The sequence below is a fragment of the Nanorana parkeri genome, unplaced genomic scaffold (assembly GCF_000935625.1).
Source record: "Nanorana parkeri isolate BGI_ZX_2015 unplaced genomic scaffold, ASM93562v1 scaffold54, whole genome shotgun sequence".
NCBI classification, from domain to species: Eukaryota; Metazoa; Chordata; class Amphibia; order Anura; family Dicroglossidae; genus Nanorana; species Nanorana parkeri.
The window spans coordinates 1,289,120-1,308,917 of NW_017306322.1; the positions used below are offsets into that span (position 1 = coordinate 1,289,120).

A 19,798-nucleotide genomic window follows, 5' to 3' on the forward strand; every position below is an offset into this window, starting at 1 on the left:
AGTGAGTCACATACATTTGGTGATGATAAAATAGGAGGAGACAGCGATCCTAGTTGTGATGGAACAGTTTTGATTAATGCTGTCTAATAGATGTGTACAACATAAATACTGCAGGGAGCTTGAATTTTACATTCACCCCGAGGCTAGATTTAGAGAGAGATTCAGTTTATACCATGTTGTTTTTCAAGACAATACAAAAGTTTCAAAACAACCACTTATTAATATATATGTAATTATACAAATTCACTATTAGAGCCCCCTAGGCAAAATAAGAATTGCTGAAAATAAAGAAAATACATTCCGGTTTGCTTAATCTATGCTCTCTGTTATTCAGAGCAGCGATAATCCAGTGAGTACCTCAGAGAGTTTCCGTCCCTGAGAAAGCAGAACAAGAAATACGATTGTCACTGAGGCAGGAAGACACAGCTAGTATTAATAATTTTACAGAGGTTCTAACCCGTGTCATTTTACTGAAAATTAAGTGTTTTGTTGCAGTCTGTATCCCTGGAGAGATTTTTAATCACATTTTGGGGGAAATCTAATGGTGACCTATGACTACAATTAATTACCTATGAATACGTTAAGAATATCCTTTATCGCTTATTCCCAATTATTAATTTTAACATCAAAGGTATGTAAATAGTTGATATATTATTGGATCAGGGCCTTGCTTATAGATACTTACAGTATATCTACCATAGTATTGGCTGCAAATGTTATTTAACTGGACCCATAAATCACCATGGGTTTGGTCTCTATTACACATTTTAATAAAGCCTACAATCATTTAAAATAGTGCTATATGTAGGGTGGCTTATAATGCTCTTCGTAGTCTGATTTAGCCAAACTAGTGTTCCCCAAACTTAACACAAGGTGGTTGTTTGTTTTCCCCATTTCTGTTTCCAGCATTTTAGTAGCAAAATTATATCTTAAAGTGCTTGGAAAGATCACTTCTGATCTTTGGGGGGGGGGCTACTCCTACCTGCAGGGTCTCCGTGGAACCCATACCTCCCAACTTTCTGAGATGAGAAAGAAGGGCACCTTCCAGCACAATGTATTTAGGCAATGGCTAACACCCCTGTTATGTGAACTATTAAGAATTTATATGCCAAAGATAATTAATTAAACCCAGAATTGTTTCTCCCACCATTATTTTTCCTTTGTTCTGGCTTTTTGAAACAGCAGCAAGATAATTAGGGGATAAGATGAAGGTTTTAGTGTAGAATAACACTTTTGGTAGTGAAATAGAACCTTTTCATAGATATCTGTACACCAGACCAAAAAGAGGAACAACTGAGGAGGAAAGTGGGACAGGAGGATTTGGTTCCAAAAAGTCACATTTGGCAGGTATGCTGGAGCCACCCTGACCCACACACTCCTGTTTCCGATCCAATCTTAATGCACGGATACTTCCTGTGCCTGCAGTACACACAGCATTGAAGTAGTCCTTTCTAAGTCACACCCTTGCTCCACCAACCACTATTTGATTGACAGCTGGCTCTGTTCTATTGTTCTCTATGAGAACTGGGCACATTTGCATTACAAACAAATGCTGATGAGCAGACATGAATAGTTTGTGCTTTACTGGAAATTTGGGAAAGCAACACTGAAATGTACACAGTGTGCGGATCTTCACACCAGCAAACATAGGTATTTGGGGGTCAGATTAAAGGAAATTAAATTGCAAGTGCTCCTAGTGAGATGGAGGTAGAGGAAAAAGTTAACAGGGGTTTAATACTACTTTATGGTCAAAATATGAGCAAAATAAAAATTGACATACAGTATGCGATGCAGGCTATCAATGGCAGGCTTTTTTTCTAAGTCTCACATGTAACATAGTTTTATTACAGGTCAACCCTGCCTGTAGATCCATTGTTTTTGGCCAAGCAGTCCAGCAAAAGTTACACTTACTAGAAGTCTCAGTCTACACTGGGAGAGAGAGTAGAAACTGCATCAACAGGTATTTATTAAATATTTACTCAAACCAATCTAAAAAAATTTAACAACTACCTCTACAAATCAAAAGGAGAGCTATTTACAGACCATTTTGTCACTCATTAATCCCCTCTCAACCAGTCCTTGTCAACTTTTTGCTACCTTTAACTTTAACACTAACTTACTCACTGCCCAAGAGCTTGCCAGTCATTTTAAAACAAGATTGATTCAAACAGAAATGAGATCTCCGCTGTCCAGATATCTCCCCCACCTAGCATACCAGATTGACTGCCACAATACTGCAATACTTTCCACTTTTGACCCTGTTGACACAATGGAAGGTGCTAGGCTTTATTCTGATTTCCACCTCGCCATCTGTCCCTGGACCCTATTCCCTCTACTACAGCCCCCCTCTTGCTCTATCTTATGCTCTCTAACCCACATTTTTAATCTCTCTCTCTCTCCACTGGTATCTTCCCCACCACTCTAAAACATGCACTAGTCAGTCCAATACTTAAAAATCCCTCACTGAACCCCATCTGTTTAAACAACTTAAGGAATCTCCTTCCTCCCATTTACCTCCATACTCCTTGGACACCTCATCACACATCACTAGTTTACTAACATATCGGTGTGTATGTTGCATCACTTCCTCAAACTCAGTCTTTAAAAAACTGAGCTCATAATACCCCCTGATACCACCTCCCCCAACATCTGAGATCATTAGCACAACTCTCAGTCCCTCCACACATACCAGGGTGCCAGGAGTGATGCTGGATTCTGATCTCTCCTTCAGGTTCCACATCTAATCACTACTACTAACTCACTCTCTCAATAAGTACCAATCTGCAGGAATATGGGGGGTGGGATCGTTTAGGTCAGGGGTGGGGACAAAAAGGATACGTGCACTTTGTATTAAAGTAAACTTATTCCTTGAAAGAGCAATCATAACCTTTAAGAAAATAATTTCATATTGGTGCTGAGAACTGTAAGAATTCAGTACAGGATCTATTTTGGCAATAGGCAAGTATCCAGTTTTATGCAGTATTAGGGGGTAAAAGCTGACCATACATTACAATATGATTGCACAATCATATTCAAATTTAATACCAGAGACCAATTGGCTGGATATGCTGTAAATAAAATAGACTGTTTAGGTTGGCCCAATTATTACAGTATAGGTTTAATGATAAATGTAATGGTTAATAGTTGTAATTAACTATGATTACTGTACGATAAATGTTAGCAGGTTATGTTTGGGTTTAGTAGCTTACATATTGTTGGGCCAAGGTGTAAGGTTAGGTTAAGTAATAGATTACATTTATGAGCTCCAAAAGTTGTGAGCTGTATTCCGCAGTAATTCTATCTGCCACTAGATGTCACCAGTCTTCCAGGTTGAGTAACTTCTTCAACCCTCTTCCTGTGAAGTCAGGCTGTCAAAGACCCACCCCCCAGGGGAAAAGTCATTACACTGTCTTTGCTCACAGTATTTCTAGACTGATCGAAACTCACATGTCATTACATTAGCACTGTAGAGTCCAACAGGAATGTCTGCCTACCAATGCTGCCGCTGGAGGAAAAGAGGATGGACTTGTGATGTCATCAGAATGGCCAGAAGACTGCAGGATTAGCAGTTCAGCTTTAAAAGTTAGTTTATGGTTGGGGTCAAAGCATGTAAAAACACGAAAGGCTTCAGTTCAAAAAGGAAGGTACCAACCTTCAGGCTCTAAAGCAGCCAGAGTTTTCTAGGCCATGACCTAGAACATAAGGACTGCCATGAGGGGCACACAGCCACCCACCCATCATGTTACCCTCAGAATGACAAGACAATGCAGAATATTGTGAATAATATTACAAAGATACATTTTGCTATAAATAATAATTCTTGAAGGAATAGTAATAATAATAATAATGAAGGAAAAGTTATTTTAAAACGCTTAGAAAAATACATTTAGCTGTTTCATCTTTATCCTGTCTTCCCTTGTAATTCTAAAATCCATTACTTTCTGTTGGATTACTCAATGTCATGTTGTGTAGTTGCTTATATATTTTTTTAGGGTGGAACTTCAATGAGATCTATTACACAAGAGATGATGGATACCTTGTAATTAACACTGGACCTCACTAATAGAAGTGAAAGATTAATTTTCTTAGGCAGTCAACATAGCAAACAACCAGACTCTAAATACTTTACCCTCCCATACCTCAGATGCAGAGTTTGCCTGTTGTAGACAATTGTTTCCCCATACATTCATAAATGGAGCCTACAATGACCAAGCTCATCTTACTGTTTACAAGTGTGTTGATGGGAAGAAGCTATAGGGTGAGACCTGGAGCAGCTGTTGCTAAATGATGAAGCCCCTTTTAAACACTAAATGGAGTAGAGAACATTGCATTGTTACAGTACATAAAACCATTGTTTTTTACTAACAGTTTTATCTGTTAAATGTAATTGAAAAGGTCTGGAAATAAACCTTAAAAGTTGTAACAATATAAAATAACTCTGAAAGTTTTGACTGGGTTGACTGATATAATATAAAGATGCTAAATAATGTGATCCCTCCATCCCCGCAAGCCTTCCTTATGTTCCAAATAACCAAAAGATCTCAAATTCCATTTACTTCAAGGGGAAACTCCACTGGAGGCTACAGAAGCTGAGCAGCTATCACATCCAATAAGCTGCCTCGTTCCTTCTATAATGACTCCCTTGGCTTCCAACCTGGCTTATTCAGTAAATGTCTGTCATATATTAATATAGTCTACCATAATTAAAATCAAGCAGAGGAGTCTTGCTGCTAAATACGTGGATATGGATGTCACCAGCACTCCAGAAACGACAAAATAACAAAAGATTTTAGTGAATCTTCATTTTATTCACTCGAAAGGAATTGATTCCTTTCGAGTGAATAAAATGAAAATTCACTAAAATCTTTTGTTATTTTGTCGTTTCTGGAGTGCTGGTGACATCCATATCCAACGATTATATCTGATGCGGCGCCATCCGTAGTCATTGCGAGCACCCACATCTCCACATGGGAAGTTGGGTAAGGAGTGCTACAGGTAAATGGACATTTGCTGCTAAATACAACACATATTTTGGAGCTTGGTGAAAATGTTAACAAAACCTCCCAAATAAAGAACTATTGCATTTTAACCAATCAGGTTTCTTCATTCAAATAAAACATGGAATATAAGCAGTTGCTGAAGGATAGATGCACCTTTTTTTCCAATTTCATGTGCCCTACTGTTCATAAATCCAACCCCAATGGGCCCATTCAGACTATGTCCCATAACTAGTGTTTTTCTGCACTTGATCAACACCAGTTACCGCAAATTAATTGACTAAAGTAATAAAAAAAAGCAGACTGACTTCAGACTATAGTTGCTGGGAGATGTATGCAAACAATTCCTTCCAAGAAGGGTAAAGAATTTTAAGTAATTTACGTGTATAAAAGGCAGATGTGTAAATCAGTGCCCCATCTATTGGCGTTTTAAAGCAACATGTGGCCACTTTTGGTGTTCTGAATCAGCAAGGGCCATGTGATGCTTTAAAACAGGCGTAGGCAACCTTGGCAGCCAAGCTGTTGGGGAACTACAAGACCCATGAGGCATTGCAAGACTGACAGCAACAGATATGACTTCCAGAGACAGAGCATGATGGAATATGTAGTTTCACCACAGCTGGGGTGCCAAGGTTGCCTATCCCTGCTTTAAAACCTCTTTTGTATATTAAAGTCAAGCCAGAACTGGCTGATATGCTGAACTGAGGGGTTAACTTTTCTTGAAGCCTGTAATTATATAATTTTGAGGGGGTCCAATGTTGTAGCTCCAACTGTTCTTGGTGATGTATTGTTTATATCTTTATAATTGAAACATGTTTTTATGACTATGTAATTTTAAAAACTGTAAATAAAGATTTATTGAAACAAAATACCTCTATTGTATAGTATAGGACATTTATTTAAAAGCCTGTCATTCCTGTCATTCCTGTCACAACTAGAGAAAACATGGTGACATGGAAAACAACCTGTTTGCAGAAGAAGCATTATTGTTAAATTTTTAATTTCTGTGCTGACTAAGGCCCTTTCACACGGGTGGTGCGATCAGGTTCAAGTTTTTCAAGTGCACCAGATCGGATGCCCAATGTTAGTTTATGGACAGTTGTGTGTAAACAGATTGGTGTCCGTTTACACCTGGTTACCCCCGACTCCAGCTAGGTATGGAAAAACAAATGGATTCAAGATCCGTTTCGCTGGACCTGATCATACCGGATCGGGGGTAATCTGATGTAAACTGACACATGTCCATTTACATCCGATTCCCCATAGACAGACATGGGATCCGGTAATTGCAGGACACGGATGTCACAACGGTGACATTGCTCCATACTGCTCTGATCAGGAGGGGATCTGTGCACAGATCCCCTCCTGATCAGCCTGTGTCAAAGGGGCCTAAGGTTTCAATTACAAGGCTGCCAATTGGACCCTGGTAAAAGTGCTTAACTCTACACACTGCATTTATTCTGGTGACACTCATGGGTCTCACCTGTCAAAGTGTCAGTACTAAGAAATCGTATCTCTCCCTACAAACATTAATTATTAAGATTTATGATTTCAGAAGCCAACAGTGTTATTTCTGGGGTATACATGAATCTGATTGGGGGCTTTAGGAATAAGTAATTCTACCCCAATGGAGCGCTAGTTACTAAGAGCAGGGGACTGTTAGGTACAGAATCACGCCAAAAATGAGCGATTCTGCCTAAGATACAAACTACACTCAGGTGTAAAGGGGTACCACTGAAGATAATAGGATTCCTGATGTTGGGCATTGTCACACTTCAGGAAATGTGTGACAAAACAATTTGCAAAAGAAAAAAAAAGTCTGGGGGAGGGGGGGGGGGGGGGGGGGGGGGGGGTTGGTTCACACCTAACAACCGTCACCTTTTCTTAGTAACTATCTTTCTATGTGCTAAAACTAAACCATACAAACATTAAAAAAAGCCTGGAAAAAAGCACAAAAAATTGCTTCAAAATTGCCTGTGAATGGGATAAAGACTTTCTGTGAAAATGAAGTATATGGATTTTGGTTAACTAGGGCAAAGCGGTTTATAAATAACTTCTTTAACCGATGGCTTTAAAGAGACATTAAGACAAAAAGAATCTTCAGCTCTTTGGAGATACAAGCGCTAACAACACTGTTACCACCCCAGACCATGTAAGGGTGGCATATTATAGTAAATCATTCTGTTACAATAATGCTGACTAAAACAATCTGATGAATTTCCAGGCTACACTCCTTATCGGAAGAAGGAAAGTGCTTGCTTAAAAAAAAGACACACAAATGAATTGGAACTGCACCAAAATGCTATAAAGTTGGGTTTTATATCTGCTTTATAGGATGAGATAATCAAGTCTCCGTATTCTTGGCAGTCAAAATGTTTGGAAACTGAACTCTGCATAGCTAATTATACATAGACAATAGATGCAGAAATTCTGTGCAAGTACAGAGAATATTTTAACAATGAATCTAGAAAACTAACCTTCTGCTTTCTATATTATTTTCATATATTTTCTATATTAACTTCTTTTATATCAAGCTCGTTGCTAAGAGAACATTCTGCTAACACAATAGCAGATGTTTGCATGTGGATGACATCTTAGGTACCCAGAATTAATTTCAAGGCCCGATTTCTAAGGCTCCTTTCACATGGGCGGTTCGATCGGTTCCGCCTGTCAGCTTTTCAGGCAGACCCAATCAGATGCAAAATGCTAGTCTATGGGCAGCCGGGTGTAAACGGACGGGTGTCCATTTACACCTTGTCACCCCTGACTCTGGCCAGGTCTGGAAAAACAAACATAACAGGGTTCTGTTTCGCTAGGACCTGATTGTGCCGGATCGAGAATAATCTGATGTTAACAGACACGTGTCTGTTTAGATCTGACTACCCATAGACCGATGGGGGGTCCAGCAGTTTTAGCTTCTTTCTTCATTGCAAGATGGAGGAAAAAAATGGATGGACACAGATGTAACAGCGGTGACATTTGATCTGTATTGCTCAAATCAGGAGGGAATCAGTGCATGGGTCCCTTCCTGATCAACCTGTGTGAAAGGGGCCTAAGGACTTTCAGTTGTTGGTACCTGCACTGCAAACTTCCAATATTGTGTGTGAAGCCCATTAAATCACCAGCAACAAGGGTGGTAATGATACAGTAGGATGCATAAGGTGAATGAATTCTCGGAGCAGCATTTGAAGTTTTAGTTATGTGGATCAGGTATAGGATAGTGTAAACCTAAATTTCAGTCCAGTTCACATATCATGGCCAGCACTACTTTATTATGGCCACAATGGGAAATATAATTGCTCTGTTTTATAGAAAAAAACTGAGCCATATCATACTGACCTTGTCTTGAGTGTTGGTTGTGTGTTTAGATGAAGCACTGAGATCTTAAGGAATGCTGAATTAAATTTTACTTGCTTAGAAGAAAATTACATGTATGAATAGAGCATTGTAAAGGAAAACAGAAAAAAAGGAACTTCCGGTGTACCATAGCTGCACATAGAGACTAACATTGCACTACAGCGCCATCTACAGCTATAAAGACAAATGACATAACTATATGCTGTTGTATTTCCAGCAATGAGGGGATATGCATTACGGGACATGACACTATTCCCAGATATTTTCAGGTAACCCCACACATATGCATTAGGACACATGTCACTCTTCCCAGATATTTTTAGTCCATCCCATGGATCACAGTCAGCACTACTTTATTGTAGTTAGAATGGGTAAGAAAATTGTTCTGGTTTATCAAAAAAAAACTTGGCCATATGATGCTGATCTTGTCCCATCCTGAAAATAATGCATTAGGGGACATGACACTATTCCCAAATATTTCCCGGTAACCCCACACATATTCATTAGAGACATTATTCCCAGACAATTTCAGTACAGTTCATGGATCACAGTCAGCACCATTTTATCATAGTCAGAATGGGAAAGAAAATTGTTCTAGTTTATAAAGAAAAACTGAGCCACATGATGCTGACCTTGTCCTGTCCTGAGGCCATATTCATTAGGAGACATGCCACTATTTCCTGATATTTTCAGACACCTAAGCCCCTCTGGCAAATATCAGATTTGTCAAATTTCTTGTCTCTGTCTGACACTTTAAAATGGGTGATTTTAGAGCTCTAATGAAGTCAAATCGTTATGTAGGTGTTCGTTAGACATGTGCAATTCGTTTCGTTCCGAAACGAAATTTGGACGAATTTTCGGACATTCGGACATTCAGATGTATCCGAGTTCCGAATTACAGATATAACGAAAGCAAACAAATGCGAATTTGGTTTCCGAAATTCGTTAGCGGTAGTTCGTTCGCCCGTTCGTTTTCGTTTCTTATTGGTTTCGTTCGTTTGTTGCAGCAAAGTGGCATTAGAGAAGGAGAAAAACATTTTTTTCCCTTCAAATGTCACTTTGCTGTAAACGAACGAATGAATGAACGAAGCGAATAAGAAATGAAAAAAAGTTTGAACGAACTACCGCTAACGAATTTCGTCCGAATCCGAATTTCGAATCCAAATTGACTTTCACACCCGAATCCCGAAAAACGAAATAACACAAAATCGGAATTAAAACGAAACCAAACTAAACGTATTTTTTGACAGTGCACATGTCTAGTGTCCGTTAATTGTTTAAGAACAAGGTTTCTTATTTACTTGATAAAAGTAAAATAAAATGTTGTCCTCTCTGCAGGATAGAGCATTCCTTGTCAGCACATGTGCATGCAGCATATGTGATTTGTTCCCAGTACTACCCCTTCTGTTCCAGTCTTGGTGCTGCAAAAGGCTGATACCAAGTACAATTCAGTTACTTACACTAGCGGCTGTTAAAAAGACATTTCATTATTTTTAATGAACATTTAACTGCATTAATTGGGAGTTTTATATATGTGCCTGAAGTTCAGCTTTAACATCTAAAAATATGGATGAACAACACTTTTTATGTATCTAAGCATGGATGGATCTATGACTGGAATAGATGGCAAGGCAAAGAGAAGTAAGAATGAGATAATGGTTTCCACCCTGGTCTGTATTTCCACTGACAGCTTTATGAAAGTGTGGTTATACTTTGCAAGGCAGGAGATCGTTAATCAGTTATCTCTGAGATCAAACCTGCAGAGTTGTGCAATGCTGTAATTGAGTCAGGTTGCTGAACCCTTCTGGGATGAATTGTCTTTTGAAGATTTATTTCATGAAGTCTTCTAACAGTTGCCTATCGTTTCCCAAAAGCTGAGCACACTAGTGATTTCAACATCAGCAAAAGTGCAAAAAACACTGCTGTGCAGAATCTCAAAGAACACTACAAGTATGAATAGGTGGGGAAAAGTCAAACACTATGAATCAACTCCATCAACCTAAACATTAAAGTAAGCTGTTTTTAGTTTTTGGATAGAGTTTCGGAGGGTTATAACCCCTGTCAGCTTTCTTTTTTTGCCATCTGCATCCCACTGGGGAGATTTTCCTTCACTTCCTGTCTGATAGCTACAACAGGAAGTGAGCGAAAACCTCTCCAAAGGGAGGGAAATCCCTAGTGGTCCCGAATGGAAAATTTCCTATCTATTTCTGTTCTTAAGACAATGCTAAATTTGAGATTTACTTTCACTTTTAGTGAATACTGTCACAGGACAAATAGAGAGGGGGACAGAGAAAGCAATTAAAACAGTGGTTCTAATTAGAGGTGCACCGGAATGAAAATTTCAAAACGGAAACGAAACCGAAATGAAAAAAAATGTCAGGCCGAAACCGAAAATGCTTTTTATTCTAACTTTTTAATTTTTTTTCAAATATTTTTTATTTCATTTATTTTTAATAAATATTTTTTTTCTTAAATTTGAGGGGCTTCAGGGAAATATTAGGGGTTTAAATAGACCCCTGATATTTCCCTTTTAAAATAGAAAAAGAGATTGAGGACACAGAGTCCTCAAACTCTTTTTCTGCATCCTCTATGAGTGTTCCTGTTCATTGATAACATGAGGACAGAGTATGTTGACTATAACTACAACTATGAATGAACAGGAGGTGACGTAGATCACTCCCATTCATTCATAATTGAGGATATAGTCAACATACTCTGTCCTCAATTATTTACAAACACTCAGCGATCACTGATCACTGACTGCTTGTACCTCGCTCTCCATCCTGACACGCTGTCACAGGAGGTTGATCGAGTGAAGCTCAGCCTCCTCTGACAGCACTGCAAGCTATGTCCGCCCACACCGCTCTCCCGATCTGTAACAGGAGGCTGAGCGGTGCGGGGAGGAGACCAGTCAACCAATCAGCAGACTGCATAGCTAAAGTCTTCAGCACCCAGTGGCCAGCAGGGAGAAGCAGACACATCTAAAGGGATCCCAGGGGGTTGATTTTTTAAATATAATTGTTTTAATAAAGAACCGAAACAGAAAGCTGTGATGTTTATAGGAGCCCACTGTCCCCTCCAACTACACTTAGATCAGTTAGACAGAGCATTAGACAGATCCAGCGATGGCATCACTGTTTCTCAAAACAGGTATTTCATGACAATCAAAAATTATTTGATTGAACAAATTAAACTGAATGTTGTTTAGGGGGGAGGGGGCAACAAGGGAAGGTATTATATGTATACACTACACTTCAGCTTTAACTATGTCAAAATCTTGCTGATAAATTGAAGGTCAGCTCTGTGTCCAGGTAGGTGGCTTATGGGGCAGTATAGTTTGAGAATTGAAAGGCTTAACATCTAAAGATTTTCTATGTTAAAATAGTAAAATCACAGTAGATGACACATTTAAATAAGGCGATGGTGTAAAACAGATATAATGTTCATATAAGAGTCTGAAGGGGGCACTTCCTTCTACAAACACATATCAAGGGCCGCTATAGGTCAGTAGTTACAGCGTTTTACTCCCCACCACTACGAACATGAGAAGAGTGAAAGCTGTAAAAATATTTATCCCATTCCCGTTCAATCGGACTGTATACAGCTATAAACATTTTACTGCAGTGTGGGGGCGGCAAGCTCTTTCTTTGTGTTTTTCTGCCAGACCATTGCCAATTTGTAAGCCACGTTAATCATAAAATATGCTTCCATTTCTGTTGTATATTTTATTCCTCATGATTGCCTTCACTTTACTTCTCTTCTATTAGAAAAAGATGCTCCTCATTTTTTACTAAGTGCAACTCTAGGGAAGCAGTGAATACATTCTGTTTTACCTCCAAAACAAGTCACACACCTCTGCCAAACTGAATAGCCAGGAAGTTATTATTATTTATTACAGGTATTTTATATAGCGCCAACAATTTACACAGCGCTTTACATAGTTGCACTTTCACATCAGTCTCTCCCCTCAAGGAGCTTACAAACTAAGGTCCTCATCTCACATACAGGGCCAATTTAGACAGGAGCCAATTAACCTACCAGCATGTCTTTGAAGTGTGGGAGGAAACCGGAGTACCCGGAGGAAACCCATGCAAGCACAGGAAGAACATGCAGACTCTTTTGCAGATAGTGATCTTGCCAGGATTCAATAAGGGGCCCCCAGTGCTGAAAGGCAGAAGTACTAACCACTACACCACTGTTGTACGTCTTGGTTCAGCCTTATAAGTCCCTGGGTCAATTCCCTGCTTATTGGACAGAGCTGACGATACTGATTGATTGTCCACAGAGAAGGCTGGAGGTGGAGAGGTGACATAGGCCAAGCTAAAGTGACAAAGTAAAAAATAAATGTCACCTGCCTGGCTATGCAGTGAGGCAGAGATACATGTACAGTAAACCCCCTGTCATCCGGCATCCACTGGGATTGATAGATTCCGGATAAATGTAGTTTCTGGCTGTTTGAGAGTTACTATTAAAAATAGGTCTAAATAATGCCATACCATATCATACCATAAACTCTGTATTTACTTCATATTACTATTGAAATGTAGTAATCAAAAGCAAATTAAGACAAATAGACACATTTCCAGGATAATACGTGCAACAGATCAGCAAAACAGTACACAGGGGATTTTTTTTTCTGGTTAGATGAGAGTTCGGGTTAGTTGAATGCAGGATAACTGAGTGTTTACTGTATATCACAGGACTTACTGAATTACAAATCAAATGGCAGGTAAGACTGTATACAATAATGTTATTTGATTGCTTAAAGGAGAACTAAGAGATGAGTGATTTCCACTCACCTCATAGTTCTAGCCGGCCTGTGAGATTGCGACTGTCACAGGTCGGCTCAGTAGATCGGGAAGTGAGCGAACAGATACCGGCGTTCGCTCACCTCTCGATCCTGTCACAGCTCTCTGCCGTGACAGGGGAGGGGCTGGATTCCCCTCTCCCCGCTCCGATCTGCCAGCGCTGACTGGCGGAACGGACGGGGGAGGGGGCGGGTACAGCTGGCTCTGCCTCTAGATAGGCAGAGCCAGCTGTCACTCACGCAGCTGGGCGGATCTCGACATCGATGTCGGGATCCGCTCCGGCTGCTGCGTCTCAGTATATCGCGAGCTGTTGCTCGTGGTATACTGAGCTTAGGGTAACGGGAGGACGCTAGTTTGTGTCCTCCCGTTACCCTAAGAAGAACTATGGGGAAAAATTGTTAGCATCATACAATAACAAACAAAATTACAAAAAGGTTGTTTCAGAGGGAATCTAATTAGTGGGTTCTCAAGATCAACATTAAAAAAAAAAAATTAAGAAGCTGGGACGGGGTAATATTATGAGGAGAGATATATGTTTTACACATTAGTGCTTGTATTTACACAGACTGTGCTTAATTAACTTCATCCTCGGCGTTGAAACTGGACCTGATGAAATGCTCATCACTTCTGAGTTCATTCACTGGGGGGGAGGTCAGCCTGGGATACATGGTGGGGGTAGTCAAGGGGGGAGGAGCAGCACCTTCCAATGTGTGTGGAAGTGATCGGACGTCTTTACAGAATATATTCCACAGTCTGCTGAAGAAGTGTAAAAACACTCCCGGCTTCTAAGGCAGTTGTCGATTTATTTTTGCTGTCCATGCCCTATTGGGGAAATTTCCTTTTCACTTTCTGTCCCGAAGAAGCAACAATAAGTAAAAAGGAATCTCTACAAAGTGAGGGGAGTTGCCCTCTAAAGCTCGCCATGCACAGCTCAAAGTTTGGGCCGTTCCTCTGAATCGCGTTGCCTTGCTGACAGCACTCATAAAATTTGGTCGAAAAACCAAAGTAGTCGGGTGGAAAAAAATGGCCGTATAGTAACTGTAAATGATTGGCTGTCAGAATACAATAGGTAAGATTCATCCATCTACACTGTTTAGCATGGATGGTGGAATAGAGTCATCTAATAGTATATGGCCAGCTTACGTCAATAGTCACAAGAACATGTGTCCCTATTGGGAGATTTATTCTCACCTCTTGTTCTTGTTCTTGACACTTGTAAACTGTTTGAATATTTATCATCTTCTAATTGTCTCAGTAACAATGATTTTCAAACCTGACAGCAGTTTCAACCATTTAGCACCCTATGCAAAACTAAAAAAAAACCTAAGGGGTCTATTCACAAAAGGGTGAAGAGTTTGGAGAAGGCAGGAGAAGTGAACAATCTAGGACAACATAGCTGAACTGGAAAGTGAGCTGAATTGGAAATTTTTTCCAAATCAGCTATTTTGGCCTAGATTGTTCTCTTCTCCTGCATTCTCCAAACTCTTCACCCTTTTGTGAATAGACCCCTAAACTTCACACGTAACTCCATACTGCATCTTTTTCAAAATTATGTCCCTCTAAAAATTGTACAGAGAATGCAGCAGTACCATTAGGTCCATGCTGCCACATAGAGTGCATTTCTTGTGCAGATTATTTATTTGTTGTTGTCTATTTACAATACTTTTAAATACACTTTTGTGCAAAAAACAAAAAAACATAAAAGAGCTGCAGAGATCATTGGGAATGTGATGCCTTTGATCAGCAGCTCCTCATAGTTAGAAGAAAGTGATAAGTTGATGAATTTTTTCTTAGACCAGTCATGAAAAACGCTTTAAACTGCTTAGTTTGCAGCACAGTCTCTCCATGCACACACATTGCTTACTTTTACAATTCACTGGAGTGGGATCTGATTTACAAACACACAGCTGCTTCCTGAATGAAAAAAGAATATATACACAGTGCAAAAAAACGAAAGATTCTAAGAACACAGCAAGTTCTTTACTGGAATTTGTGCTGAACATCTGGGCTCAGTCAGGCAATTATTGTACAACTCTTTCTATGCTGGATGCTGGTTAGAATAAAATCTCTTTCTAGTAATTGAAGTTTCGTTTAATGAGAATTTACAGTATTATGACAAAATAAGCTTTAATCATATTGAACCCTATATGTAAACTTTGAGGAATGGGTTGTCAGAGGTGCTGTTTCTTATATTTACCAACCGCATTGGTGTAGATTTCCCTCTAGCTGCATTCCACAATTGATTGTTCAAATGAGACCTACAACATCCCTTTATATGGCACTCTGCACACAAGTCTCAATAAAAGTTGCTTGATCTGTGCTCCTAAAGCCCATGGGAGCTTCCAAGACAACGGGGATAAAAAAAAGTTTATTAATCGAAATGTGCCAACACATGTGAGTGTTAGGTGTTGCATCTAGTTGAAAAGTAAATTGTAAAAAATGTGCATCAGATCAATTCAATGGTTTCTCCCAGCATCTTGCTTAGAGGTGCCCAGGGGGGAAATCTAAAAACACAAATGTCTGGTTCATTTCTGAGATGGTGGCTAAAACATGAGATTACATGGGTGTGTGGAAAGTAAGTTATTGCCAATGTCACAAAGCCACAAATACTGATACTATTAATGCAAAATTCTCATAGGGCCCCCTTGCTAAGTATTGGCCCCTTCACTACCTTACTACCCAGCAAGCAAAGCAAAGGGTACAAAGCAGATATGCACATGAAAGGAACACTTCTCAATGTGCTCCTTGTGCTTGGGTATTTGACCTAATCTAAAATATTCTAATGTCCAAATGCAACAATGGATCCTTCACGAGTAAACCTTCTTTTTGCAAGGGAATATGTTTATTAGATGAGCATAGGCACCACAAAGAAAATGGCAACATTTCAGGATTGTGAAGGTCCCTTTATCAAGGTGGAGTGACTAAATGAAGAAGCATCCCTGTGCTTGCATCTCCCCTTGTGTCCTCTAGTTAGTAACTCCACATACAGTAAAGGTGGCACTATTCTGGGCCCTCTCTGGAAAAGGGAACCGGTCATAGCTTCTTCTGCTGAAAACACAGTTTACTTTCAGTGATGTATTCTGGTTTGGGGCTGCCCTAGTCAAGACGAAAGACACCACTAAATTTGCCCCACCCCTTCCTGTTTTTGACTTTTTGGGTAACCTGTCAGTTGCTGGATACAGTGCACACATTGTATTCAGCTTTTGACATGTTCCATTATTAGCATAGCAGGAAAGCTGCAGAGCCCACCACAGATCCTGCACAGCCCCCCTGAGACCCTGCAGAGCCCACCATAGGCCCTGCAGGGCCCACCTTAGACCCCGCAGAGCCCACCATAGATCCTGCAAAGCCCCCCTGAGACCCCGCAGAGCCTATCATAGATCCCGGAAGAGCCCACCACAGATCCTGCAAAGCCCCCCTGAGACCCTGCAGAGTCCATCATAGATCCTGGAAGAGCCCACCCCAGATCCTGCAAAGCCCCCCTGAGACCCTGTGTAGCCCACCATAGATCCTGCAGAGCTCACCATAGACCCTGCAGAGCCCACTACAGATCCTCCGGAGTCCCCCTGAGACCCTGCGAAGCCCACCATAGACTCCACCACAGATCCTGCACAGCCCCCCTGAGACCATGCAAAGCCCACCATAGACCCCACCACAAATCCTACAGAGCCCACCTGAGACTTTCAGGTGGGGTGTGCAGAATCTATGCTGGGTTCTGCAGGGTCCCTTTCCCATCTGTGTGATCCACTTACCTGCATCTGCCACCCCGCTGCTGGACCTGGCCTCCTTCACTGCCGGACCGCCCAGCCTCATTCACCGCCGTTCTGGCACTTCCAGGTCCTCCTCCGTGCCCAACTTGCGATTAAGGATCGGCTCCCTCCGCCGCCTGATGAGGATCCAGACCCTCCCCCTGATGGGGATCCGGACCTGCCCACTCCTGCTACTGCTGCTCCTCTTCCTCTCCTCGCCTCCACCTCTGCCACCTTGTCCTGCTAGGTTAGGCAGCCGAAGCTGACAAACTCTGCGCAGCCCGGCTTGCCTGACTGTTTTGGCATTTTTGCCGCCCCCCTGGAAAGAGCCACCCGATGCAAACGCCTTGTTTGCCTCACGGCAGATACACTCCTGTTCCTATGCCACTGCAAATGAGTCTCAAGCAGGGGTCCATTAGTAGGGTAAAGAGCAAATGTGTTAAGCTCCCAGACACTAAAAATCAACAGGTAAAACATCATGGGTAAAAAAATGTTTTGCTTTGGGCCACTTCTTACCCTTATATAATGCATTATTCTCCCACAAATTGTTTTCGTTTCACATGCATATACATACACACACATTTTTTTTTACCTTAAATGCATTCCAATACCAGCTTAAAATGAACAGTACAAAACAACATGTTATATACTAACTATAGTGATGATCCTGAGTTTTAACAGTAACTGCAGTAGGAGGATTTAATTTATTATTTTTTAATGTATTTATATCTCTTAATAATGGTGAAAACATTTACCTTTGATGATTAAGCAATATATTGCTTGATATCCCTTTTTTTTAGCACTCAGTAAGTGATGTTGCAGCTGGATGCAAAAGGCCCTGTTGCCCTGTGACTCGTATTCTAAGAATCCAATCCTGACTATTAATCCCACAGGTTACCCTTTGTCCACTCATTGCTTTAGCAGCTCTTCATACAATAATAAATCTACACATCAGTGGCACTGACCCCTGGGTTCATTCAAAGTTATCCTAAATGACAATCCCTGGAGTAATGACCTCTCACCACAGAGGCGAAGCTGAACTTCATGTCAGCAGTGAGAGTTGCAAACATGGTACATAAAATCCACAAATAAAATAAATAAGCCAGGAAGAAAAGAGAGAATGCAAGGTAGTGAATGCTGTACAGTTCAACTGCATAATTTTAGTACATACAAAATGTATTTATAATTTATTTATTTATTGTTTATAGTTTATGTACCAGTAGCACTTGATGTGACTGCACAATATTGTTATTGCAAGGACAGCTATCAACCTAAATTTAGCTGCAGGAGCAATCATCAAGTCACCCACCTCAGCACAGGCTGGGTCTCGGGCTTCCTGAATTTGAACACATATACCCTCTTTTAGAGGACACAAGAAATCATTATAGATGACATCACAGGAGTGCCAATCTATTTACGGAGCAATCTGATTTTTTATCCTGCTGGATCAATGGCTGATAAAGAATGGATGGAAAGGTCTGGGGCTGTCCATATATGCAATGATTATCATCATATTAGGTCTACAAAAAACAATTTCGTAGACAGCATTTACTGCAGGCAAGAGAATTGATAACTAAGAACAATGGTAAGGCGATGCAATCAATGTCTTATAAATCAGATCTTTCTATGGATAGCCCTGGTGTTTCCTGTGCAGGGTCTTCGCTGAGGCCCTGTACACATCCAATTAGAAAAAGAAAACATACTCTAGTCCTAAAGCTAAATCTGGCTTTAATTAGGACACATCACCAAAGAGAATAATAAATCCAATAGAGGGAACAGCCCAAGCAACATAAATCTATCCTCCTACTCTCCTGCAGGAGAAGGGATGCAATGTCTTAACATACCGAGGCAGCTTTAGCCACATGACCCAGATTGGTGACCATTCTCTGCTCTCAAAGCTATTCTGGACCGTGTCCATTGACAACGAGTTGTTGCTTAGGTCTTCCCCTGGCTCGTATTCTTTTGTTTCCAAGGCTCTCAGAACCACACATGAGGAAGAAGGATTTTTTAACAACGACACAGCTTCACTACGGCTGACTCCAGTTAGATCTATGCCATTGACGTTTAGTAATATGTCACCTGAGGATGAAAGAAGATAAAGAGAGCTTAGTCACAGTCACAGATCAGTAAAATATTAGGTTAAATAACTACTTCACATATGTGCTCCGACAATTGTTAGGAAGCCATTGGCAGAATTACTTGCATCCCAGCTGGGCAGCATACCCCGTATATCCTATTTAGTAAAGTAGTGCAAAAGCAATTACAATTATCCACAGCAAACAATTAAATTTCAGTTTGTTAAATGTATTATTAAATTATTTCTGATTGGCTGCTCTGGGTTGCATCATTGCACTATGTATTGCCTTAGTATATAAGTCTATACAATGTTCTGACATTGTCATGATCATGACATTACATGATGAGGTGTGTAAGATAATCTTAGGACTGGTATAACCTGCCAGAGAGCTAGTAGAACAGGAGACATTCAGCTTTACAGATCCAGCTAGCTGTCTGTTATTAATATGTCACATTCTATGCCCCCTCCATGCCAGCACAAAGAATAAACTTCTATGCACTTATAACTTGTTTAAGTGTGTAATATACTTAAAGTTGAACTCCAGCCTTTCCTTTTTCCCCACACTTGTTGTAAGTCCTCTCCTGTGTTGAAACTGATAATTTAAATTCCCTGTAAACCTGCATCCCCACAATATAAACCTTTGAAGCTGCAGCGGCTATCTTGAACTTTCCTGTCTGAACCACTTTCATCAATCACTTCTAACTCTGTTCCTTACTATAGTTGGCCCCCCATTTACAGCTACTAGCTTTTTCTGCCATCAATAATTTGGTTCGGGAGTGTTATGTGAAAGAAGACATTACCGGCAAAAAC

The 19,798-nt window shown here is 40.4% G+C and overlaps 1 protein-coding gene across 4 annotated transcripts in view; it reads right to left on the bottom strand.

Moving 5' to 3' along the window:
* LNX1 (ligand of numb-protein X 1) overlaps positions 1–19,798 on the bottom strand; it is a 143,411-nt gene that overhangs the window by 7,408 nt on the left and 116,205 nt on the right. For all 4 annotated transcript variants that reach the window (XM_018575750.1, XM_018575743.1, XM_018575760.1 and 1 more), the window contains exon 8: positions 18,756–18,990. In XM_018575750.1, coding sequence (XP_018431252.1) covers positions 18,756–18,990 — 235 coding nt within the window. The remainder of the gene's footprint in view (positions 1–18,755; positions 18,991–19,798) is intronic.